This window comes from Temnothorax americanus, unplaced genomic scaffold (genome assembly GCF_048541705.1).
Source record: "Temnothorax americanus isolate GAGA-0224 unplaced genomic scaffold, ASM4854170v1 Scaffold8, whole genome shotgun sequence".
Classification (NCBI taxonomy): Eukaryota; Metazoa; Arthropoda; class Insecta; order Hymenoptera; family Formicidae; genus Temnothorax; species Temnothorax americanus.
This window is the reverse complement of record NW_027509802.1, coordinates 5,430,881-5,458,328: the sequence shown is the minus strand read 5'-3', so window position 1 is coordinate 5,458,328 and position 27,448 is coordinate 5,430,881. Positions and strand designations below refer to the sequence as shown.

General features: G+C 37.2%; 1 protein-coding gene and 1 long non-coding RNA gene across 3 annotated transcripts; one reads left to right on the top strand and one right to left on the bottom strand.

Annotated features, from left to right (window-relative positions):
- The first annotated feature begins 213 nt into the window (after positions 1-213).
- Positions 214-4,936, top strand: LOC143907228 (uncharacterized). Its single transcript, XM_077423861.1, has one exon. The coding sequence runs from the start codon at positions 523-525 to the stop codon at positions 1,810-1,812; it is 1,290 nt and encodes a 429-aa protein (XP_077279987.1). The 5' UTR covers positions 214-522; the 3' UTR covers positions 1,813-4,936.
- A 17,447-nt stretch (positions 4,937-22,383) lies between these two features.
- Positions 22,384-23,728, bottom strand: LOC143907238 (uncharacterized). 2 transcript variants are annotated; one of them, XR_013259785.1, is made up of 3 exons: positions 23,590-23,728; positions 23,342-23,498; positions 22,384-23,249 (listed from the first exon to the last, which is right to left on the bottom strand). It is a non-coding gene; the product is annotated as an uncharacterized LOC143907238 (long non-coding RNA). The 2 variants fall into 2 exon arrangements; XR_013259784.1 differs by having other exon boundaries at positions 22,384-23,498.
- Between the last annotated feature and the right edge of the window lie 3,720 nt (positions 23,729-27,448).

Genomic DNA, 27,448 nt, shown 5'->3' with positions numbered 1-27,448 from the left:
AACGCCCTGCCGATAAAAATTAAGCAATGTGAAAGAATTGAACCTTTCAAACGTAGGTTAAGAGAATATATTGTACCTCATGTAGAGGAATTAATTTAATGATATTTTATGTAAAAAAAATAGCCGAGAAGGCTAATAAAGTTCAATCAATCAATCCCCCTCTCTCTCTTTTTCTCTTTCTCTTTCTCTCTCTCTCTCTCTCTCTCTCTCTCTCTCTCTCTCTCTCTTGCAGAAGCAGACGTGTGAAACATCGCTCCGTAAAAGTGTTAATTTTTGGGTGGTTTAGAAGTGAGGGAGAGTGTTAAAAAGTTGTGTAACGAATATCTTCATAGACCGGGGGTAGCCATGAGTGTTATCTAGCCGGAATATGTTGATACATAGACACGAGAACTGCATTTCGTACAGAGGTCATTGAAGCCTCGTACGACAGGTAGACATCGGCGACGAACACAAAACGCTGACGTGTGAAAGTGACGTGTTATAGTGACGAGTCAATTAACTGTCTCTGCCGATATTAGCAGAATGAACGAGGAATACGCCGAGTATCGATGCTCGGCATGTAAGAAGGCGATTAAAAGCAGAGCCATTAAATGTAAAATTTGCCCAAAGCTTTTTTACCATCCGGGATGTGTAAATAAGCATAAAATTATCGATAGAAACCAAGAGTACGTGCCGTGTAAAGGCCCATTTGAGGAATTCGTAATTGATAGTGAGAAGGTGCCGGCGGCAGGAAGAGACAGGACATCATCTACAGGATCTACAGGATCTACAGGATCTACAGGAGCGTTCACAACATCGAGCAGTGGAAGTAAAGGATCAAGTATGGATATAAAAGTAGACTGGATTATAAGAACTGTCAAAGAAATAAAAGATGAAACGCTGCGTAAAAATGAAATTAAAATAATGATTAAGGAGGTAGTTCATGAAGAATTAAGTAATGTTAAACAAGAGCTGGAAAACTTGAAGAAAATAATACAGGGAATAGAGTATGGATCGAAGGCAGGAACGCAAAGAAGCTACAGTGAAGCGGTTAAAGAAAAGAAGAAAGAAAGTCTTATAATTGTTAAGCCGAAAGTGCAACAGGAGAGTGAAGACACGAAAAAAGTGATTAAGGAGAAGGTAGATATAAAGAATATGGCAATGGGAATAACGAAATTAAAAAAAGGAAGCAAAGGAGTAGTAATCATGGGATGTGAAACTGGAGAGGAGGTAAAAAAGCTGAAAAAGACAGTTCAGGCTAAACTGGGAGAGAATTATAAAGTAACGGAGTCATCTAAGTCAAAACCAAAGGTAAAAGTTATTAATATAAATATAGAAGAGATGAACTTAGATGATAATAAACTTATAAGTATGATAAAAAAGCAAAATAAAATAGATACAGTAAATATGCGAATTGTGAAGAGAATGGTCAAAGTAAAGAATGATCAAAGAAAAGGAAATGAAGAAGGATCAATAATAGTGGAAGTAGATGAAGAAACACATGAGATGATATTGCAGAAAGCAAAACTAAATGTAGGATGGAAAAAGTGTCCTGCATTAGATCACATCAGTGTCAAAAGATGTTTCAAGTGCTGGGGATATTTTCATATCGCGAAAAATTGTAAGAGAGAAGAAACATGCTACAAATGCGCGGGGAATCATAACTCGCGTGTTTGTACAGCGACGGAGAAAAAGTGTGTGAACTGTATGTTCAAAAATCGAACATACAATTTGAAGATAAATGACGACCATGAAGCTATTAGCCGGGAATGTCTGACCTTTATAAGGGCGTTACAGGAAGAGAAGAGGAGAGCAGGCTGGGAAGAGGAATAGCAACGACAGAAGAAAGAAGAAATTTTACTGTATACAAATGCGCAGGGCTTGACAGCGCATAAGGATGAGATTCAACATCGGATTATGAAGAAAATATATCCTGCGTTCTTAGCATTTTCGGAGACCAGATTGACCAAGGATATTGAAGACAGTGAAGTGAACGTTTCTGGTTATAGTATAACTAGATGTAATGCTGAGAATAGAAATACAGGAGGCGTTGTTCTATATGTAAGGAATGATATTGTTTACGAGACAGTGTTAGTAAGAAAATTAGAATCGAATTGTTGGTGTGTCGCGGTAGAAGTAAAAGATAAATTATATAAAGGAGTGATAGTGGTAATATATCACTCACCTAGCGCATCGCACGGGGATTTTATAAGATTTTTCGAGGATATAGTAGAGGGAGGAGTTAATAATAAAGGGAGAATGCATGGTAATAGGAGATTTTAATATAGATCTTAGGACGGACTCATTTTATGCGAAGAAACTGCAAACGACAATGTTAAGTCTGGGTATGAAGCAGTATGTAAATGAACCGACGAGAATCACGAAAGACAGTCAAACAATTATAGATCTAATCTTTGCTAATAATAATAAAACAGTGCAAGTAATTCATGAACCTAAAATTACGGACCATGCGTGGCTGGAAGTTGAGTTGAGTGTGAATAAAAGTGAAAGTAAATATAGAAAATTTAGCGCTAGGAATTACAAAGAGTTTGATGAAGAAGAATTTGTTATGTTAGTAAAAAATAAATTACAGGAAAGTCAGGGTTGGCAGTGTGTATGTATGGGTGTGAGTGAGAGAGCAGAAAAATTTGTCAATAGTATAGTAGACGCGTTAGATATAATGGCACCGAAGAGAAAATCTAGAATTCCGAAAGTGTGGGAAGGGAAAAAATGGTTCTCAGATGAAATAAGAGAAGCTGCGGATAGGAGGGATGAGGCATTTAGGCAAGCAATGTATGCCAATACAGAACAAAGCTGGTTGCAATTTAAAGTTAATAGAAATGCAGTAGTAAAATTAATTAGAATGAAAAAGAAAGAATATTATGAAAATATGATAGATTTTAATAAGGAAAATCCTACGACTATGTGGAAAACTTTAAAAGAAATTATTAGAGGCGAGCCAGTATATGCAAAAGAAATAGAAGATATAGATTTTGAAATATTAGATAACATAGATTATAGTACAACAAGGTGCAATATAGCGGATAAATTTAACTTATATTATATACAGAGTATTAATAGTATAATAAAATCTATAATCGAGGATAAGCCTACAGGCGCAGGTAAAAGAATTATTTATGCTATAGAAAATATGGACACTATGGAAAATTTTGAGAATATCACGATAGAACAGCTAGAGAAAATTGTTAAGGGACTGCCACAAAAGAAAGGTACGGAAGAGGGAATAACTAGCGATATATTAAAAGCAACGTTTTGCGTAATAAAAGAGGAATTTGTTGATATAATAAATAACTCTCTGAGAGATGGTTGCTGTCCAGAAAATTGGAAAACGTCTACAATAATACCGATTCCAAAAGTAGATAAAGCCAAGAAGGCGAGTGAATTTAGGCCTATTAATGTGTTACCTATATTTGAGAAAGTGCTAGAATTAGTAGTAAAAGAGCAAATTGAATTATATTTAGAAAATAATAGTATTATAACTGAACATCAATCGGGCTTTAGAAAACACTATTCATGTGAAACAGCGATACAAACTGTTATAGACGAATGGAAACTGATAGTTAGTGAAGGGAGAATGGTGGGGGTAATTTTCATGGATCTGAAGTGAGCGTTTGAAACAGTAGATAGGGAAAGATTACTAGGAAAATTATATCAATATAGAATCAGAGGTAAGGTTCTTGAATGGTTTAATTCATATCTAACGAATAGAACTCAGAAGGTGAGATTTAATAATAAATGGTCAAAATTAATGGCAACGGAATATGGAGTTCCACAGGGATCTGTATTGGGACCTTTGTTATTTATACTTTACATAAATGATATAATCAAAGTCTGTCCAGAAGAGTGTAAGATAAAAATGTTTGCCGATGATACTTTAATATATGTAGAGGGAGAAAGTAGCGCAGAACTAGAAAGGAAAATGAATTCGATGTTTGTTATAGTAGAGAGAGAGAGAGAGAGAGAGAGAGAGAGAGAGAGAGAGAGAGAGAGAGAGAGAGAGAGAGAGAGAAGTGGATGAATATAAATAAGTTAAAAATGAATGCAGGGAAAACGAAATATATGATAATTAGAAGTGTAAGAAAAGAGCTAAGAGGTAATATTATGTTGACATGCTTAGATGGAACTGAGATAGAGCGTGTCGAAATGATGAAATACCTAGGTATAATGATTGACGATAGGCTTAGATTTAGAGATCACTGTGATTATATGCTAAAGAAAATAGGAAAAAAACGAGTTTTCTTAATAGAATAGGTAGTTATATATCGGCTTATACCAGATGCACGATATATAAGACAATCATAGCTCCTCATTTTAAATATTGTGCAACATTATTAATTGACATGAGTGAAACGGAGCTAACCAGGCTGCAAAAAGCGCAAAATCGAGCTATGAGAGTCATACTGCAATGCAATAGATATACCAAAGTGGAGTATATGCTGCAAGCGCTGCAGTTTACGTCCATAAGACAGAGGCTATATTATAATGTGTGTACATTTATCTTTAAAGCGGTGAACAACATGCTACCGGTACAATTAAAAGACCGTCTAGAATTAGTGGGAAAGAACACTGATAGGCAAACCAGACAAACCGGCGATATAGCAATAGTGTTTCGTAGGACGAGAAATGCGCAAAAAAGTATTTTCTATGAAGGAGTAAAAATGTATAACGCACTGCCAGCCGAAATTAAAAGATGCGAAAAACTAAAAATGTTCAAACGTGTGCTAAAAGAGTACGTTCTGTTGTATGTATAAATATGTAGTATGTAAAAATAGCTGAGAAAGCTAATAAAGGTCATTCATTCATTCTCTCTCTCTCTCTCTCTCCCGATTCCCAAAAAAATCGGTAACGAAAAACTATACAGTTTATAGCATTCCCCGGGAAATTCTACCCCTACTTCATATATAATTTTTTGCGATTCGGTCAATTAATTCCCGAAAAATTTGAAAAATTTCTGATACCGGCTTCCAAAAAATCGGTAACGAAAAATTATACACTTTATAACACTTCCCGGAAAATTCTACCCTTGTTTTATATACAATTCTTTAAAATTCGGTCAATTATTTCTCAAAAAATTAAAAAAATTAGAAAAACCGGTTTCCAGAAAATCGGTAACAAAAAACTATACACATAGTGGCACTCCCCGAAAAATTCTACCCCTATTTCATATACTTTTGGTAAAAATTCGGTTCAAGGGTTTGGGCTGGGCATTGATGAGTGAGTGAGTGAGTGAGTCAGTCAGGACATCTTCCTTTATATATATAGATTTTATACTTACTATACTTAATATTAATCAGACAATTTTATTGGCTCGGAAGCTGATCGCCGAATCTCTACTTTCTGTGTCCGTACTATGTTTTTGTTTAGCACTTTTATAGCCACGGGCGCAATACATTTGCCTTAATTAATGCTCACAAAGACAACGGGAGGGTCCCAATTGCCTACAAATCGATTGCCTACAGTGTCGTTTGCCAACATCTCATTTGCCAACAATTCGTTTGCGCACAAAAATTATTGCCTACAAGTCGATTGCCTACAAGCACTATTGCGCACAATTAAAAAATTAAGAGAAGAATGGACGTTTGCACACAAGATACTATTGCACACAAGCCGCATTGCACACATAATATTATTGCCTACAGATCGATTGCCTACAAGCACTATTGCGCACAATTAAAAAATTAAGAGAAGAATGGACGTTTGCACACAAGATACTATTGCACACAAGCCGCATTGCACACATAATATTGTTGCGCTCGATCGCGCGTTCGCCGCACAATCACTCACTTTCACACTCGCGGCGCGTGTCACGACACTCTCGCACAAATAAGATGACTCGTTTAGAAAATCAGTAGCTCTTTATTACGACTCCCGGTATAATAGAGGAGCTCGGGACGACACGTCCGAACGAGACGCGTCCCAGAGTAAATCTGAACATCTGGTATAACAGAAAAATCAATAGATAATAGAGCATCACGCAATCAATATTAGTAAACAAGCATCCGTCACTAAGGACGATTCGCATCTTGACGAAAGTCGGCCCGTTGCACGCTTCAGCTCGGAGTCAGGGAAGTATACCGGGCAGCGCGCACGCAACAATATTATTGCCTACACATCGATTGCCTACAAGCTCTATTGCGCACAATTAAAAAATTAGGAGAAGAATGGACGTTTGCACACAAGATACTATTGCACACAAGCAACATTGCACACATAATATTATTGCCCACAGATCGATTGCCTACAAGCTCTATTGCGCACAAATAAAAATTTATAGGAGACGAATGCACACACGACACTATTGCGCACAAGCAACATTGCACACATGAGGTCCGGTTTCTATTGTTGAACGGGCTACACTAGTTCCGAGGGCTGTCCTTCTGAATTAACCGCCCTTCCGATTGAGACAGAGTTTTGCAGGTAATTTTGTCACGATATCTAGAGATTATTTATCGATGTCCTATCTTCGGGTTTTTAAAATAGTTTTTTAGATTTTAGCCTGACAATCGTAAACAAAGCGTGCGGCGCTCTACCTCAGATACGAGATATTTGTGCAAGGTTTGAAACCCGACCCAGTCGAAAATGCTATAAAGCTACCGGCACACGGATCATGTTTTCCGGCTGGATTGCTTGCACAAATACCTCGTACCTGAGGTAGAGTGCCGAGTGCCGCACACTTTGTTTACGATTGTCAGGCTAAAATCTAAAAAACTATTTTAAAAACCCGAAGATAGGACATTGACCCGAAGATAGGAAAGGCGGTTCATTCAGAAGTACAGCCCTCTGAACTAGTGTAGCCAATTCAGCAATAGAAACCGGACCTCATGTGTGCAATGTTGCTTGTGCGCAATAGTGTCGTGTGTGCATTCGTCTCCTAATTTTTTATTTGTGCGCAGTAGAGCTTGTAGGCAATCGATCTGTGGGCAATAATATTAAGTGTGCAATGTTGCTTGTGTGCAATAGTATCTTGTGTGCAAACGTCCATTCTTCTCTTAATTTTTTAATTGTGCGCAATAGAGCTTGTAGGCAATCGATGTGTAGGCAATAATATTATGTGTGCAATGCGGCTTGTGTGCAATAGTATCTTGTGTGCAAACGTCCATTCTTCTCTTAATTTTTTAATTGTGCGCAATAGTGCTTGTAGGCAATCGATCTGTAGGCAATAACATTATGTGTGCAATGCGGCTTGTGTGCAATAGTATCTTGTGTGCAAACGTCCATTCGTCTCTTAATTTTTTAATTGTGCGCAATAGTGCTTGTAGGCAATCGACTTGTAGGCAATAATTTTTGTGCACAAACAAATTGTCGGCAAATGAGATGTTGGCAAACGACACTGTAGGCAATCGATTTGTAGGCAATTTTTTAACAACCTTTATTAAGCTCCGATGCCTCGATCCCCGCCTGCTGCATACGATATGCTTATAATCCTGTCTACAAATGACATGTTAAATCGATACTCGCATCTCTCGATCATTCTCGAAAGTCTCGAAGTTTATTGTTAACTCATCTTTTCCGCAATGCCGATTGGTCTCTTCTCTTGGTGCGCTAACTTCGTGAGCGGTTGTCATTGGCTGCGTTCAGTCGATACTCCGCTAGCCTAGCAATCGTAAGCAGTCGCTCGTTTCCTCTCCTTTGACCCAATGGATTAAAAGGAGAGGAAACGAGCGACTGCTCACGATTGCTAGGCTAGCGGAGTATCGGCTGAACGCACCCATTGCATATTTTGACAGTTAATTGTCAAAAAGTTAATATTAAAAAACTAAATAGCGCGCGCAAAGCGCGCGTCTGTGATGTCTAGTAAATATAAAAACGGCAAATAAGTATAAAATTTTTAATTTACTTGTTCAAAATGCACAAATATTACTCAAAAATTTCCAAAATATTTGTTGTCAAATTAAAGAAAAAATTTTTTGATGTATTGCTAGAAATGTTTAATGGAGAATTTTTGAAATATTTCTAAATTATTTTATGAAAGATCGTAATTGATAAAAAAAATGTATAAAATATTTGCCATATATAGCAGAAATATTTTGTAAAAGATTTTTCCTACATTTTTAAAAATATTTTTATATGCATATTTAAAATATTTTTAAATCTTTCATGAAATATTTCATATTAGTCTAATAAAAATATTTTTTATAATATTTGCGTAACATTTAAAAAATATTTTAAAATGTTTTAAAGATATTTACGAAAGATTGTTAAAATATTTTATTAAAATATTTCAAAAAATGACATAAAATATATCATGCTGTGTGGGAAGCATTGTGACAATCGATTTTTACATCTCCGTTCACTCACACACAATCTTAATAATAAACAGAGTGGATTAGGCCTACAGCGGACACCACATAAAAAAAAACGCGCCACTAACTCTACCGCAAGGTGGTGAGGAAACGAGTTCAAAAGTATACTACAGCCTCTGAGAAGTGAGATACGGCGAGATAAAGTCGCTCAAACCGTTTGTTATAAAAAGTATCCTACTTTTCCCGGCTCTAGCGCCAAAACTATTGGTCGTAGGAAAAAAACCTATACTTCCTTTTTTGTATAGAATTTAATTCCTTACAATATTGCATTAAACTATTTTAGCCTAAGTCTAATGAAAACCAAGATATTCGCGAAAAACCGATTTTTCACCTCTTTCTTCCAAGATGGCGGCCGAAGCACACCACGGGGGAGGTCGAAAACTTAGTATGTCATTACTGACACCCAAATAAAAAGATTAAAATTTTTGCAGCTTTGTCCTAATTAGTCGATTTATTTGTCATTTTTAATGACGTGCCGACTGGACTAAACTCGATACCTAATTATATTCATATTTCATCACATATATATACATAATTCAATTATTGACGTATAATATCGTCAAATAAAACTTCAACTTTCTTCCTCTGTTATATAATAAAGGGGTATGATGCGTAAATGGTTTACAATTAGGGAGAAAATAGCAAACGGACTTAAACGGGTAATAAGTCAAATCCAAAACGGGAACAAAGCTAGCACGGTTTGTATCATTGAAAGAAACCACACTTTCGCATGCGGAAAAGAAATGGTCACTCAAATGCAACGGACTTGACTAATTATCTTTGATTTATGGCAATGGACGTTAACGCAAATAGTGGTAAGACACCCAACTGAATAAGCATGAGTAAAATTAACGTGAATACGGATTACATTGTAATGCAGTAAACGTAAACATAAACGTCACAAGTATAATAATGCGGATCACTCTTATGAAGAAAGTGAGGCTAGGAAAGGATCTGTCGCCTTATGCTAACGCAGTAGACAAGAGTCGAATTATGACTCTGTCACGGAGAGCCGGAGGAATCTCTCCCCTCTAACCGTACCTTGGTACAGGTAAGATATTTGCAATGGCACGTGGAAGGATGCCGCAAGTCGGGCACCGCCGTAATGGCGGACAAAATTACTGCCGCCTTCCGCGTGACCCTCGGCCACTTTCTTGTAAATCTCGAAGCTGCCCTCAAATCTCATACTCAACGTATTGGCAACGGCAAGTATCTCGTACGCCACGTATTGGCAACGGCAAGGGTCATACCCTAATGGTCATCCGTGGGATGACTATGTAAATGCCCTCGAATTCGTACACCACACACTCGAGAGACCGTCACGATGTCGTACCCATGGTCATGGTGGAAGTATACAAGGTGAAGCAATCCGGTGGATGCGCAGTCGTTCAAAAGTAGAGGGGAGCAGTCAATCAATCAGAAGTGCCCCAATCACACAGAATTCAATATGGCAGACACAGGTTTGACAGATTGCGATTATAAGCAGTGATAGGTGAATATATTGCGCAAATTATTAAAAATGCCGAGCTTCTTTGTAAAAAATTGTAAAAATAGGACAAATGTTCTTTTTATGAAAGATGTTAAGTTTTACTCGGTTCCTAAAGATCCTCAATTACAAATAAAGTGGTTGGAGGCTTGCCAGAGGGATAAAGACTGTATGATGAAATGTGGTATGTAATGAAATTTTACAGTTTCAACCTGTACTATCTCTGGTAACCATATCCGATAGAAAACGATTAAAAACGGCTATATCTGTATCGTTTTTAATCGTATCTTATCGGTTCTATCGTTGCATATTTAGAAGACAGATAAAACATTAATCGAATCGAATCGGTTTCTATCGTTTTAGGTCCGAATAAGAAAATAACTATACAAATTTTATAGTTATGAATCGTTTTCTATATGTACAATTATTGCCCATCTGAATCAATCGTATATACACTGTTTAGGATTAAGGTAAAATCAGGTGGCAGGGCGCTGTCGCGAAAGTAATGGCCCCTGGCGCAAGCACAAACAACCCTCGGGCTTGACTCGACTTTATCCGAGATCACCCGAGTATCGCGCTACCGTTTCGACAGCGCGATTGCAAAACGCGCACGCGTATTCCGAAATATGTATACCGCGCAACGCGTTACATCGCGGATCGATGTGATTCGCCCTTCGTGAGGCCCATACCCCCGCCGAGGGTCTCCTCGCGGGACGAAGGATAATCGATATCGATCCGCGCTCTCTTCTGTTCTCTGCCGCGACAAGAGACACATCGAGCCGGGCGTTCGCGACATTGTGCCTATCGGGAGTGGTCTCGACCGCCAGTGCGTGAAGTCCGTGATCACGTTTCATCGCGAGCCGCATCCGTGAGATCGCCGCGTGAAACATCTCGAATCGCTCTTTCGCTCGTGCCGCGAAGAGTGAGCCGTTTTCCGACTGCGAGGAATTCGGTATTGGGGAACGCGAGACGCCCTGTGCGAGGGAGTTTCGCGCGTACAAGTGTTGTCGCGAGCGGCCTTAGTCGTCGCGCAATATCTCTCGTCAGACGAGATTGACGAGTTGTCGCCCGCAATCGAGTGGGCAACGAGCATAAACAGATCACGTGATCACCGCGTGCGGTACCGTGATCCTCATCTAAAAGACCGTACAGACGGCGAACGAGACCGTCACCTGCAGTCAGCCCGGGTATCGTGATTGCAACAAGTGTTGTGATAACCGAGCGTAAGTGCAAGCGAGCACTTCTTAATAACTCAGCGCAGGGAGCTCGATCCCGATATCGACCCCTCTCTCGCGGCCATTTTGTCGTGCCGCGCCGTTCGTGAACACGGACCATCATCGTGAATGTACAGCGTATAGTGATTGTGTAAAAAGCGAGCTCACTATCGCGTACCCGAGACAACAAGAAAGCCTGAGCATCTCGTACCTCGTGACCGCGGTCGCTCGTCTGCTTCGCGACAAGATATCCGTTAACCGCGAGCAAGATCTCCGGACGCGAGGGCGGTCATCTACCGCTCTACAAGATTTCCGTTTCGCGAGCCACGCAGACAGAAGGAGCGACTCAAGATTCCGTCCCGCCATCCCGCGAATGCTCCGGGTGCTCGGGTGCGTGAATGCGAGAAATACTCTATGTGCAATAAAATGTGTTTGTTAGAAAACCCGGCGAGCGTTTTTTGAACCCTCTTTTCGCTACGTCCTTGGTTCTTGCCCCGCGCCCTGGACAGGGTGGTCCCGGCATACTTCGTGTCCCGAGGGTACCTCGGTCGCGCACGAAACATACACGATATAATATGTATCGTTATTTATGATAATAATTTTAACGTATGCATTAATACGGATATATAAGAATAAAATGATAGACATCTTATCGATATTTATATGACTTAACCGAACCGATACATCTATCGTTTCTTATCAGGATTTTCTGACATACAACTTATCATCTTCTTTATGGCAGCAAATCGGTTCGTTTTCTATCGTATATTAATGATATAAATTGAATCGTTTAAAAACCTTCTACTTTGTATATGTTTGTATAAAGTTAAAACGATAGACATCTCGTCGATATTTATACGATTTAACCGAACCGACACATCTATCGTTTCTTATCAGGATTTTCCGACATACAACTTATCATTTTCTGTACGGCAGCAAATCGGTTCGTTTTCTATCGTATATTAATGATATAAATTGAATCGTTTGAAAACCTTCTACTTTGCATATGTTTTTATAAGGTTAAAACGATAGACATCTCGTCGATATTTATACGACTTAACCGAACCGACACATCTATCGTTTCTTATCAGGATTTTCCGACATACAACTTATCATCTTCTGTACGGCAGCAAATCGGTTCGTTTTCTATCGTATATTAATGATATAAATTGAATCGTTTGAAAACCTTCTACTTTGCATATGTTTTTATAAGGTTAAAACGATAGACATCTCGTCGATATTTATACGACTTAACCGAACCGACACATCTATCGTTTCTTATCAGGATTTTCCGACATACAACTTATCATCTTCGAAAACAAAGTTCGTCGAAGTATTTTTATGTGTGTGTGTGTGTGTGAGAGAGAGATTTGTTATTAAGATTAAAATAATAAAATATTTTATTTGTATTTTAGTGCAATTTTAAATAAGACGTTTCTAATGTAAATGTTGTTTTTATTTCTCTAATAACCGTGAAAATTTTGGCCCTTGGCTTCCTGGTGCTGTTGTCGCAAAGGTGGAAACTTAATTATTTCAAAAAAATGCAGTTCTTTCTTTATCATAGAAAGATCTCTGATACGGTTTATTTTTCTTTTACACGGTTATAATCCGGTGGCATGCAGAGTAGCAAACATCTAAAGATGTTCTGACTGATATATAGCTGAGAAATTTCAAATTTTTCCAATTTTTTTCTGACAGGGCATCGTAAATAAATGGTTCACTATTAACCATATTAAAAAGACAATTATAGCTACTTTAATACCATTAAAAATTATAGAAACCGATGCACCACTAATAAGAAATTTAGGATGCAAGCCCATGTGTATTGTATCGAGCATTTCTTATAGAGTATCGTGAATAAACGAAACTTCAATTATGTTAAAAACTGATTGAGACCGATATAAAGGTAATAAGAAATTTCCGATAGAATCCCAAGTATTTTGCAACGTGAGTTTCTAATAAAATACCGTAAATAAATGATTCACTAATTATATTAAAAACGATAGAAACTGATATATAGCTGATAAGATATTTACAATAGGATTCCAAGTATTTTGTAACGTGAGTTTCTGATAGAGTACCGTAAATAAACCATTCACTAACCATATCAAAAACGATAGAAACTGATGTGCAGCTGAGAAGACCTTTACGATAAGATTCCAAGTATTTTGTAACGTGAGTTTCTGATAGAATACCGTAAATAAACGATTCACTAACCATATTAAAAACGATAAAAACTGATGTATAGCTGATAAGACATTTACGATAGGATCCCAAGTATTTTGTAACGTGAGTTTCTGATAGAGTACCGTAAATAAACGATTCACTAACCGTATTAAAAACGATAAGAAATTTTTTTATCGTTTTCTATCGGAGATGGTTACCAGGGATATCTCGTTGCGTAAATATTGTAATGCTATATTTTTGATATAAATTACTTTTAGAAAGAGTATGTGAAGTGCATTTTTTATCAAATTGCTTTGAGGAACAAATGACAATTAAAATTTAGAATTTATTAATTTTAAAATTAATTCACCAAAAATATTAAATTACATCGCATTCAATTGATTAATTAACGTACGTTTTTTCTCATTTACTGAGTGTCATTATTGTTTTTCATCAATTTTTCTAATACATTTGTACATTTTTTAAATGATTACAGTACCGCAATATCAACATATGCTGTGCTTGTTGAATGTCCAACCAAGGAAACTGAAAACGAGTCCATTCCAGAACGTACCACATTCAATAAACCAGAAGCTGTGGAAGATGTATCAATGGAAAATATTGATCTTACACACAAGTATGCATCGTCTTTAGCTCTTTAGTGTTAATGCTAATTCTTATCTATTTATATCAAGAGACACGGTAGTGTCTCGCGCCAAGTACACGCGGAGCGAGACCGACCGTGACTCTTTTACGCGACGCGACGGGTTGCGAGTAGTCGAGATGTTGAGATATCGATAACGAGTGAACGGATCAAGTTCTAAGTAGGCTTGATCGATAGCTTGGGGTCCAATTAGGGGGGGGGTTTCTCTCATAATATTCCGCTACGTGCCTTACGAGCGGAGATATAGCGACGCAAAGTCCAAATGTGAAAATTTTTTATTAAGATACTTCTTCTTCTACTTCTAACGCCGACGTCTGATATGATGACGTCATAATCAGAAACGTTACTTTCACTTTTTCGACGCTGGCGGCGCAGGTATCGCCAGTTTCGATATCGCGCGCGTATTTCGAAATTAGGTCGATAGACTTATCGGTCAGGAGGAAGATTTCTATTTAGGTGTAAATTAGGTATATATATAAATAATATATATTGAGTCAACGGAAAAGAAGATTCTCTACGCTTGGCAGAAAATGCCGCAAGGGAATTTTTAAGTCGATTCTTATGAATTAAGCTTGAATTCGATGTCTAGTGTCCCAGGTTGCCGATGACGAAGTCCACATAGTGCGCTTCATAGTTTTCGGTGTCCAGGTGTAATAACACGTTGAATTCGATGTCCACGTGTCCCAGGTTGCCGATGACGAGGTCCTCATAGTGCGCTTCATAGTTTTCGGTGTCCAGGTGTAATCGTACGTTGAATTCGATGTCTAGGGGTCCCAGGTTGCCGATGACGAGGTCCACATAGTGCGCTTCATAGTTTTCGGTGTCCAGGTGTAATAATACGTTGAATTCGATGTCTACGCGTCCCAGGTTGCCGATGACGAGGTCCTCATAGTGCGCTCCGTAGTTTTCGGTGTCTACGTGTATTAATACCTTGAATTCGATGTCCACGTGTCCCAGGTTGCTGATGACGGGATCCAGATAGTGCGCTTCAGAGTTTTCGGTGTCCATGTGTAATCGTACGTTGAATTCGATGTCTAGGTGTCCCAGGTTGCCGATGACGAGGTCCACATAGTGCGCTTCGTAGTTTTCGGTGTCTACGAGTATTAATATCTTGAATTCGATGTCCACGTGTTCCAGGTTGCCGATGACGGGATCCAAATAGTGCGCTTCATAGTTTTTGATTTCCAGGTGTAATCGTACGTTGAATTGGATGTCTAGGTGTCCCAGGTTGCCGATGACAAGGTCCACATAGTGCGCTTCGTAGTTTTCGGTGTCCAGGTGTAATAATACGTTGAATGCAATGTCTAAGTGTTCCAAGTTGCCGATGACGAAGTCCACATAGTGCGCTTCATAGTTTTCGGTGTCCAGGTGTAAGAATACGTTGAATTCAATGTCTACGTGTCTCAGGTTGCCGATGACGAGGTCCACATAGTGCGCTTCGTAGTTTTCGGTGTCCAGGTGTAATAATACGTTGAATGCGATGTCTAAGTGTTACAGGTTGCCGATGACGATGTCTAGATAGTGAGCTCCGTAGTTTTCGGTGTCTACGTGTATTAATACCTTGAATTCGATGTTTAGGTGTCCCAGGTTGCTGATGACAAAGTCCAGATAGCGCGCTCGGTAGTTTTTGGTGTTTAGGTGTAATAATACCTCGAATTCGATGTCTACGTATTCCAGGTTGCCGATGACGAGGTCCACATAATGCGCTTCATAGTTTTTGGTGTCTAGGTGTATTAATAATTTTAAATTTGAATGGGTGCGTTCAGCCGATACTCCGCTAGCCTAGCAATTGTGAGCAGTCGCTCGTTTTTGCTCGTTTCCTCTCCTTTTAATCCATTAGGTCAAAAGAGAGGAAACGAGCGAAAACGAGCGTCTGCTCACGATTGCTAGGCTAGCGGAGTATCGGCTGAACGCACCCAATGTAGGACACGTAGATATCGAATTCGAGGTATTAATACATGTAGACACTAAAAACTACGAAGCGCACTATGTGGACCTCGTCATCGGCAACTTGGAACACGTGGCCATCGAATTCAAGGTATTAATACACCTGTACACCAAAAACTATAGAGCGCACTATGTGGACCTCGTCATTGGCAACCTGGGACACCTAGACATTGAATTCAAGCTTGATTCATAAGAATCGACTTAAAATTTCCCTAGCGGCAGAATTAGAATTATGTCATGACATAATAAAAATCGCTAAATTAAAATTATGTCTAGACATAATAAAAATTGGACAAAAATTATGTCTAGACATAATAAAAATTGGATGAATTAAAATTATGTCTGACGTAAAAATAATTATCAAAAATATCGATACCTGAAGATATCGGTACATATACAGTTGCGAACAACATTCAGTAAGACACGCAAATAAAAATAAATAAAGAATTTTACAGTTAACGACTTATTAACATTAATCATGCTTTATTGCGATTATGTTTTATGTTGAAATTGAAAAATATATACAAGGTGTACAACTAGAAGGGTTACAGATTATTATTTTAAAAAAACTAAGCAAAATATTAAATTGTTGTTTTCTTTAGAAATAATAGTCCGTAACAATTTTAGCTTCATACCTTGTATTATATACTGTTTATAAGATTGTAAGATATATTGTTTATAAGATTAAGATGCGTAACACTACAAAATGGCGTGATATCCGTACAAAATTACCTTTTTAAAAAAAAAGGTAAAAAAGAGCGCCAAGTACACGCATAGTAGTATATGTATTATGTTGTTACCCTGTTATGTTGTTACCTCGAAAAAAACAAAGTGGTAGTATTATACCTCCAAATAGCTTTATCCTGTACATACTGTTTATAAAATGCGTAATATACTACAAAAAGGCGTGATATCCGCACAAAATTACTTTTTTTAAAAAAAGGTAAAAAAAGGCGCCAAGTACACGTATAGTAGTGTATATGTTGTTACCTCGAAAAGAAAGAAAGTGGTAGTATTATACCTCGAAAAAACCTAAGTAACAAGTGGTAGATTTTTATATCTCGAAAAATCTCGAAAAAATCTAAGCAGTAGTATCTTTATTTCCGAAAAATTATAACTCAAGTGATACACGTCACAAAATTATGTTACCTTATCATAAAGAAGAGTCGCGCTTCAAGTGATCTATTACAATTATAAAACAAGTAGAAACTTGCACATTGTTTCCTCGTAGTTTTTAATTGTGCAAGTAGAAACTTGCACATTGCTTCCTCATAGTTCCTAAGTGTGCAAGTTTTTATTTTATTTGAGGTATAATTATCAGTATTTATTTGTTTTGGCTTCCTCATAGAGGAAGCTTTGTTAGCAAAGGTTCTGATTTCACACTTAACTCTTTTGGGGACTGCGTAAATAATTATATACATTCACTAAAAAATACTAAAAATACTTGTCCACTTAAAAACTAAAACAATACTTTATCGATAAAAAAAATCAGCCCGATATTATAAATATTTGAGATAGCGATTTATTTTTAATTCTATTATATTTTCCTAATTCTATTATATTCTATTATTTTTAATTCTATTATATTATATTTATCAGATCTCGTATTACACACATTTGAAATTTCGAAGAATTCGTACATACATAGAAGCTTTATAAAACTTGATCTGATCAACCAAATTTTAACCAATTATATATGAAATAGGGGTAGAAAAAAAACTGGAAAATATAATAAAATTAAAAATAAATCGCTATCTCAAATATTGAGAAAGCGGCAGCGTAAAACACATTTTTCAAAAAAAGGAAAATCTGCATAAAATCTATACCGGTAGACCGATTTCAATAAAATTTGAGGAGGACATACTTTCTATGATACTCTATTTGTGTGCAAAAATTCAAACTGGTATCTAAAAAATTGTAGAAGTAGATGCGTGTACAAAAATCCGTACACACACACACACACACACACATACATACATACTTCCGGACATTTTTTACTAATATGATTTTTCGACATTTTAGAACATTCTAAACCTATTTCCATCAAAATCTGGAAAAAAAATTTTTTCACCATTACAAAGCTTCCTCTATGAGGAAGCAAAAAATGATATCTCTTTAAATTAGAGCGCCAATTACAGAGAGAACATGTATATTGCCTCAAAAAATAATTGTTGCACTACTTTGAAAAATCTTTACATTGTGTCAATTAGAAAATATGTATGATAACAAATTTATAAGATTAAAAAATTTTATTTAAATTTAACAAGGGAATACAAGATATTTAAATACAAAGTTTACATGTGTATTTTTTATGGTCACAAAGAATTACAGAGGTAACAGTACAAAATACAAATATTTTATTAAAATATTTAATCCAACGAGGGAATACAATTTGTATTTAAATATAAAATTTATATATGTATTTTTCAATAGAATAAAATATTTAATCACAAAGAATTACAAAGGTAACAGTACAAAATAAAAATATTTTATTAAAATACATAAATTTTTCTTGTAAAAAAACTTGGCGCTGTTAGACCTCGAAATTTTAAATAAATAAATAAATTTATTCTATACTTAATTATAAGCCGCATAGAAATTCTAAAAGTTTGGAATATTGCGGCACAAAAGGTTTCTTGTCAAAGAACAATTGGCAAGAAATGTCATATATGTTGAAGACAATTAATAATTGGTTTGATGTCCTAAATAGCCAATGTAAATTTGGTAAGCATACCGGTACACATGCTTACGGAGTTGAGCTGAACAAGCAAAACGAAATTCTTGATGAGATGAGTTATTTAACTTCAAAATTGAGAGTAATAAAAAAAACATCAGGGCTTCTACCATTTCAGAAAGGTATTTTGTTAACAAACGAATTGTTAAAAAAGCTTTTTCCCTACTTAAAGGAAAAATACTCCGATGACAAATTTCAACCGCAATATTTAATCACAAGAAGATTATGCCAAGATATTCTCGAAAACTTTTTTTCGTATTTAAGAGCAATGGGAGGAGCAAATGACCATCCATCCCCTGTCGAATTTAAAAATCGATTAAAATGGTACGTTCTGGGAAAACATTCCAATCATGCCATTTCTGAAAAAGGGAACACGAAAACGGACGCCGAAACTGAACCGGACGCCGAAATTATGAATAATCATGTTATTTCACGGAGATTTTTTCAATCAAGAAAACAAAATTTTTGACAAATTAACCCAAATTGTATGCGTGAAAATAAATAATAGTATTCCAAAAGAAGCTATTGCATGTTTGGTACGTACACGAACGTATATACGTTTACAAAAATTAAATAAAAATATAAAAATGAATAATTCAATTAAAAAGAAAGCTTAAAAAACTAAAAAAATTTGTAATGTATTATTATAATCTGTAATGTATTATAATTTTTTTTTATTTTTTGCATTTATTTTATGAAAAGTTTTATTTTATTTAAAACAATTTATATATTAATACAATTATATTATATAATTATATTGTATTATATATTAATACAATTGTTTTAATCTAGCAAAACTGTGTTTTTATTTTATTAAAGTTATTTTACTTTGAATTTCCGCCTTTTCGTTTGGGGCAGTTCTGATTGGTTCTCTGCCCATAATACCGCCATTATGCGCGTTGCTTTACCTTGTATACTTTCACTATGGTCGTACCATGACACTGCAGCCGCTCCCTTGCGAGCAGCCGCAATAGACGATACCACATACCACACCCGATCGTGCGAATCACGATCGACCCACGGGTCCTAGTGGAGAGGATCCCGGATCCGAAAACCACCAGGCCATCCGAGAGCGAAGGATTCGCCAGTCCGAGCGGCGAGAGCGAGCCCGAGGACGAAGCCGCCGAGTAAGCGACCGGAGGTAACGACCGGCCGGCGGAAGTAACAACTGCGAAAAATGTATATTTTACGCTGAGAATTTCGCAACGAAAGACATTTTCATTTAATTTTATATTAGACACCGCGGCCAGTTATAAGATTAATTTTTCATTTGATAAATATATATTGATATAAGCGTATTGATAATAATGGGTGATGGGTATAATTACACGTATAGTCAGTAAGTAGATTAAGTTGCGCGTCGTACTCGCCATATATTTTTTTCCTACAAATATAAGTAAATTTAGTACATTTTCAAATATAGGCTCTTGCGATTTAATGATTAATTTGCGTTATTATTTCGATCAGTATTATAATTTCACCGGCGTAAAAAGAGAAGTAAATTGTTTAGTTTTACACAATGTGAGCCGCAAGTCATCTCCAGGAAATGGAGAACGCCAAACGCGAGTCAACGATCGCGAATAAGGCCGGGCCCGCGAAAACGCGAACCCAACAACTTCTTCGAGAAGTAAACACGTCAAACGTTCAAGGACACTCTGACACACGTCGCGCACAGGTCGGCGTCACGGCCCGCACTGGGGCCTGCGAAAACGCAAGCCGACAACTTCTACGGAGAAAGACGTGACGAGACAACTGGGGGGGGGGGGGGGTCCAAAAAACGATGCTAAGGGGTTGGCATCAAGGTCCGCACCGGGGCTCGCGAAATTGCCAGCCGACAATTTCTTCGAGGAGAGACCTCACGGGACGACTGGTAGGGGTCCCAGGAACGATGCCAGAGGGTCGGCGTTAAGGCCAAAACCGGGGCCTGCGAAATCGCGAGCCCAATGACTTCTTCAGGAAGTCGCGACAAAAACCGACTCAGGGGAGGCCAACGAACATGCCGGAGACATTCCCGTCGACGGCCGATAACGGGCTCGGGAAATACTGAGCCGGTGGACAGATGCGGATTTTGCAAGCGGATATTACTCGAGGACGCCCCAAAGAGTCGAGACACAAACGCGCATCGACCAGGAATCAGATTTAAGATCCGGAGGTCACGACCGTCATTCCGAAGATAACGACCGCCGAAATATTGTAAACCGGGTACCGAATTGCAAGTCAAACGCAATATTGTAAAGCGTAGAACGTCGAGAGCATCCAATTTGCGAAAATTGACAATGTATAGCATTAAAATTCGAATCATGTAAATAGATTGCGATTAAGGTAGATTCGAGAACGTTCGACCGACGGCGAATGAAAATTTCCACAAATAAACACGGCCGAGGTAAACAGATCGGAATGCGGGCAAAAACGATTGCGGAGACCCGAAAATGGTAAACACACGGACTCGAAGTCGAAAACAAGTTCGAGCACGAGTCATGGTGGGGGAAGCGCGACGAATCGGGGAGACCAAGCGAAGAGTGGGACTTGAGGCAGTCGCTCGACAGAGGTACCTGCGTACGGATGTATCGAAGATACACATCTGAATATAATCGGGCACTTAGCCGCGTATAATGCTACCGCCTGCGATACTAATGGCTCCTGCTAGTCCGGGAGCCCACCGCAAAAATTTGGGTAAATCGCTTTTATGTCAAATTTTTACTCGAAACAGTGGGTAATGTACCGCACAATACTAATTGCTTGTCAGCCAAAGTCGTACCTCCCCTGCCAAAAATGACCGATTGAATCCGATTAAAAATTTTGAATCCGCATGAATCTGGATTCTTGATCCGGAAATCACGGATTTATAACGATTACACCGACTGAAAACGATTGAAACGGATTGGTATTCAAGAATGTAATTTCAATCGGATTCTATCGGTTTAAATCGTTACACGCAGAAAATTTTTCTCGAAAATACAAGTATACACGAACAAAGTAAATACCATACTAATCTTGCACGGCTAGGATATAGTCATAATATGCAAAAAATTTCAAGAAAGTATAGGAAATTTAGAGAGCAAAGAATAAAAATATGGCTGATAGACAAAAAACGATGTCTGTTGCAGTCATGGCAAAAACATAAATTGCTGTTATAGGCTGTGGCGGCCAGCTGTCCACCACGAGCAAACTTGAGAACGCTGTAGAAACCCTGCCGAGCTGCCCTAGATATAGGGGTCAATGTTGAATCTTAATCACGCGAGAATATACTGGCGATGCGCCGCGTAGCGGGCGCGAGCCGAACCCTTTCGCCGCGCGAGCCCGCGTTGCCGCTCGCGCCGCGCGCCTTCCGTCGTCCGTATATACATATTAGTATAGGACTTTTTTTACTTTTCTCATATTTCCTTGTTAGTATGGCAAACTTATTTACCTTTAGGTTACAAGATGTATCTGATCAAACTATTACTTTTCTATTGTCATATATTAATTTCCGGTTGAATACGCGTATATTCTACCGGTGTAATGTAAATCTAGTACATTTTATTATGAGTATTCTACATTATTCGAGAAAAATTTTTTGCGTGTATGATTTCATAACGATTATACTGATTGGAAACGATTAAAACGGATTCGTACTCAAGGATGTAATTTCACTCGTTTTCTATTGATTTGAATCAGTCTAAATTGTTATGATTTCGTGAACTCCGAAATCACGAAATTATAATGATTTAAGGGGATAATAAAGCCGTCTGTAATACCGGCTTTTTTTCTTAGCACTAATCTTTTAATTAGCTTTATAGAAATGCAAAATTCTTGTCTAGAATTAAAGTACGCATCAAAATCTAGGTCATGGTGGTCGAATTTGTATCGAAAACAAGAAAAAATTAATATTTTTGTTAATTTTTGGTATACGTGACAATATTTGCTTTGTACAGAAATTCCACAATAAATATCCACAAAATTAGACCGGCATGACCTAGGAACAACATTTAAGAACAATATCGTGCAATTAGATCTAAGATTGAAAGCCTAGAAAAAAAGATTAGTTTAAATAAACTTTTATATGTGCAAAAACACATTCAGGTTGACATTGCGTGTAGCGAGAGATGGCGCAGCAATATCGAAACAAGGACAAATGCCTTTCGTTAGACAAGGACAGATATAGATATATGACATAGAAAACAGGATTAGAAATGTTGACATTACCGACGTCGAGGAAGTTCAGCCTTCACTTTAGGATCCCCTTAAACGGATTGACTGAGACCGATTCAAACTGATAGAATCCGTGAATTCCGGATATATAAACAGGATTATTTACTACTTTATTATAATTCCATTCTTTGTACCACAAATTTATTACATTGTGCAGTATTTATTTAACCCTTCAAAAACACACTTTTTTTTTTCATTCACGGAGAATCTGACTCTACACACACTTTGATCGTCCACCATTTTAAATTGACGAGTGCAATCAGCTTTAAAAAATTCCCAGATGTACTTGGAAAATTGTTAAATCAATTGATATAAATAAAAAGTGCCGTTGGAATTATTTACATATTTTAAAAAATTAAAAAAAAAATTTTTTAATTTTTAAAAAATAAAAAAAATATTATAAAATTATTATACAATATTATTCAGAATTGACCAAGCTGAACAATATAATCATTGTACCGTAACGTCATTGCCAATCTTGCTGCGGCTGGGATTGGACGTCTCCAGTTTGTTTCCATTTTCGTGATTTTAGGTCCTACTTTTGCTAACACAGAGTCAAACATAATTGATGACATTCTCATGTAACTGAAAAATGTCTCATCGTTTTGAAATCGCATTTCTTGTATTAAGTTGTACCAATCTCCTTGCTGTTGCTTCCGTTGAAGGATTGGATGGACCCATCTTCTCTGTTTTTGTATAGCACATTGATTCTTTGTTCTTTGAATTCTGCTATATATTAAAAGAAGTAAGCAGATATAACGTCTGTGCCTACGCAACACTTGGTCCATTGTAACTAAAAATAATAAATAATGTTAAACAAAACATGTTTTAGTTTTAAGTAGATAATAGTTTTCAGTATATAATAGTTTATAAAATAGTTTTACCTGTGTGTGTGCTTTACTGATCACTGTTCAATTAAAATCACCGTTCAATTAAATTTAAGACCACCATCGAACTATATACAGACAAAAAGATTACAATATTACAACATACAGAATAAGTTAACAGTGTATCCGTTGAGAAACATACAATTTGCGTATTTGCGCATGCGTACAATGCTATTTTTTAACGCGTGCTGTGTGAACGTCGGAAAAACAACTTTTTCTTGCCGCGTTGCCGCATTGTCGCGCTGCCGCGTCCTGTGTGCAGGAGCCATAAAACCGGAATACATCAATGTATAACATCTTAGCGCGCGAAACGAATCTTGTGAAACTGAAATCTTGGTATTAGTCATCAAGTCTGTAAGGCCATTCTGAAATAAAGTGTTATTGCAAATTGATCGAAGAATAAAAGATCATTAATTTACATAAAACAAAAGTGTCTCAAGTTAGTAAACACTTACCTGATACTTACCTGATCCTTTGATATCGGCGAATCATTGTCCAGCGGCGATCCAGTTCCAGCGTTGACGATTCATCGTTGTCCAGCGGCGATTTAAGTCCAGCGTTGACGATCCATCGTTGTCCAGCGGCAATCCAAGGTCACATCGTTGGTGGTCCATCGTTGTCCAGCGGCGATCTATCGAAGACAAGAACCTGAAACAGAAAAGATGGTTAATATTAGGATTGAATTTTAATAAGAAACGAAAGCAAACCTTCTCGGTAGATTTATGGTTAAACCGAGTGGCGACCAATAATTAATTTCGTATATTTCGTGAATCTGAGCCGTCACATAGCCGTGTGTCCGGTTACAACACCACCACCACTTCACACGCACTTTAAACGCCTCCGCAGAGAGCTCTCCATCGATTATCGAATCGCTCAATCGACCGTGTTATCGGCGTCGATAACATCGGCCCTTTCCGAAACAAAGATGTTGATTTAACATTTGTATGATGTATGGGTAAAGGTCTAAAAGAATACTCCAAATCACAGAGCGCTCACTGATCTGGAATTCGATGGTGAAAGTTCGTCGTGAAAGGACGTGTGTTCTTCCCAGGTAGCAAGCTCACGTCATTTTGATGTTTCAAATTGGTCATTTACTGACTACTCTTGACGTCTTGACGCCTTTACGACGGTCTAATGTCACAAAACCTGGTTAGATTCCGATAACCCTGGCCCCTGGCTCCTTAATTTGACGATGGTTTCTGGTAGTACTTTTAATGCTGAACAAAAAAATATATAGGTCTTATAGGGCTAACTGCTCTGGTTTATGCAGATTTATGAGTATCAAGAACACATGTTATTTGGATAAAATTATCTAAATAACTAAAGATATTATTAGGTAACATTAGGTTTTGCGCTATATATAAGGCTATTGATTAAGTTTTTAAGGGGATGCTAAAGCTAAGGCCGATCTTCCTCGACGTCGGTAATGTCAACTAAAGCAAAGGACGTGAAAACGCCACCACGTAAGGTGGTGCCACTGGTGGTAACAACGCGAAACTCCGTACACGTACACACACCACTGAATTGCTCACACGGACGCACGGTGGTAGTGGGTGGTAGAGATGTGCTATAGACGCGGCAACTTGCCGCGCGGCGTTGCCGCGTCTATGGATTCTTATCGGCCTGAACCTGAAAATGCTTTCTGGCCGTCCGTAGCAGAAGGCAGTAACGTATCAAGGCTAATAAGCACCCGCTTTTTATAAATTACATATATTCTTATGCACACATGTGCGTATATATATATAATATGTATCTAATTATTATGAGTATGTTTATAATTGTCTGATGACAAATAATAACAGTAGCATAATTGAGAATGTGAATTAGTATACATAGTATGTATTGACGCGGGTACTTAGACTTGGCAATTTACTGCATCTCTTGCACCTCTAATAATTTTTTTCTTGTAATGTAAATGAATGATGTAAAACTCTTTTAAAGGGTCTATCCATTCTTGATGGGGTAAAATAATAACTTCTATAACAAATGCAATAAATATTAATTATAGTATTGATTTATATAACTAATTTTATTCCCAGGTAGCACCTAATGCGTTTCAAAAACGTTTTACAAATGTTTCCTCGAAACGTTTCATATAACGGTTAAAATGTCCACTCGAAAAACGTTAAAGTATACGTTTATTTTCAGGTTCGGAGAATCTATAATAGATTCTCAAATGTGAAATTTGACCAGAGACGTACATTATACATAAAAGTCTTACGGCAAAAATTTGTCACTCGCTGTGTTCTATACATTATTGCAAGCCACATAATAAATAAATAAATAAATGAATAATAAATATTAAAGTGAAATGAACTTTTAGTGAAGTAAAATTAAGATTTATCGTAGTGGAGTAGCTACATCTTTTCGGCTTAGAAAAAAATTGTTTTTGTTTTCTCTTGTAGCGAACGTTTCGAGGAATTTGCTTACGACGGTTCGTTAGCATATGTCTCCCGGTAATTAACAATTATACGGAGCCGTCATATTTTCCACAACGCGTAGGGAAAAAATTGAATGGTTTATAATATGTATTTTTTCAAACTTGCTTTCTTCCATTTGAAAATTTACACCAAGAGAAACTTTAGTTACATATTACTTTATATTGATTTTTTGCTTCCTCATAGAGGAAGCTTTGTTTTCGTAAATTCGTATATAAACCTTTGATTGCGTATAAAATGGGCTCTAATCAACCAAATTTAAAACAATTATATATAAAATAGAGGTAAAAAAAACCAAAGAAAAGATTGTTTTTTGAGTTTTTAATGTCAATATATGTTCAGTGTTTTAAAACGTCGAAATATTGCATTAAAAAAAATGTCGGTATGTGTGTATGTATGTATGTATGTATGTTTATGTTTATCTGATCATTAGCAAAGCGACGCGATGTATTTATATTCGATCACGAGGGACTATGCGCAAATTTTTTCATTGTTTGCGGTTTTTATAACTTTATTGACAAATATAAGATGTAAGATTTTTCGCATAATTGATTTACGATTAAACTCGCGCTTCATTGAGGCTCAGATGTACACCCGTCTGTATCACGTCAATAAAAATCTGGCAGCAAAACGTGTATGAATTCATTCGTTTAGCAAAGGATGCGCGTTGACTTTAGAAGCGCATGTTGGAATTGCATCCGGAGGGAAAAAAACTTTGTCGTGTTTTTTTAATCTTTCTGATTCTCTGTAAAATAAATTTTTTGTACGTGTATATTTTTTCGTGCTCATAATATTATTTGATTTTTGCAGATTAATTTTTTTTTCATGAAATATATTTTGGCAACTATGCGCCGTCTATAGAAAGAAATCTGTCGGACTGTACCAACTCGGACCACGTGCGTTTCTGATGTTTAGATATTAGTAAAGTTCGGTTAGTGATTGAATTCTCTTAGAAAACAAAAAAAATGACGTTTCGTTTCTTGATAGAAATTCGATAGAAATTCGATAGAGATGCTAAATACTAATTTATTGGGTGCATTCGGGAAGACGCTATTAGTGCTATTTGCTTATTTTACCTTAGTGTTTTACACCTGATGAGCGATAAAGATAGAATGATGCAATAGCGCTAATAGCGCGCTTTCCGAACGCAGCCATTGTGTTATAAATTCGACGTTCGCTTTTCGCGTGAGACTGGTATCGGCTTCCTATCTCGCTAAACGGGCCTTTTTCAGTCGGATACGTTTCTTTTATTATAATATAGAGAGGAGAAGAAGCTATAGGGATAGGTAGACATACATTTTGTACGACAATATCGGGGGTCTATCGTTTGTATAATACGATTATTTTTTCTCTGGGCCTGGAGCCTCGTCCACAATGACGATATCGCGGACACGGGATGTCTCCAGGATCGTGCTCCG

What these genes read in the sequence shown, in the direction of transcription:
- LOC143907228 (XM_077423861.1), top strand. Translation starts at nt 523, where the DNA reads ATGAACGAGGAATACGCCGAGTATCGATGCTCGGCATGTAAGAAGGCG.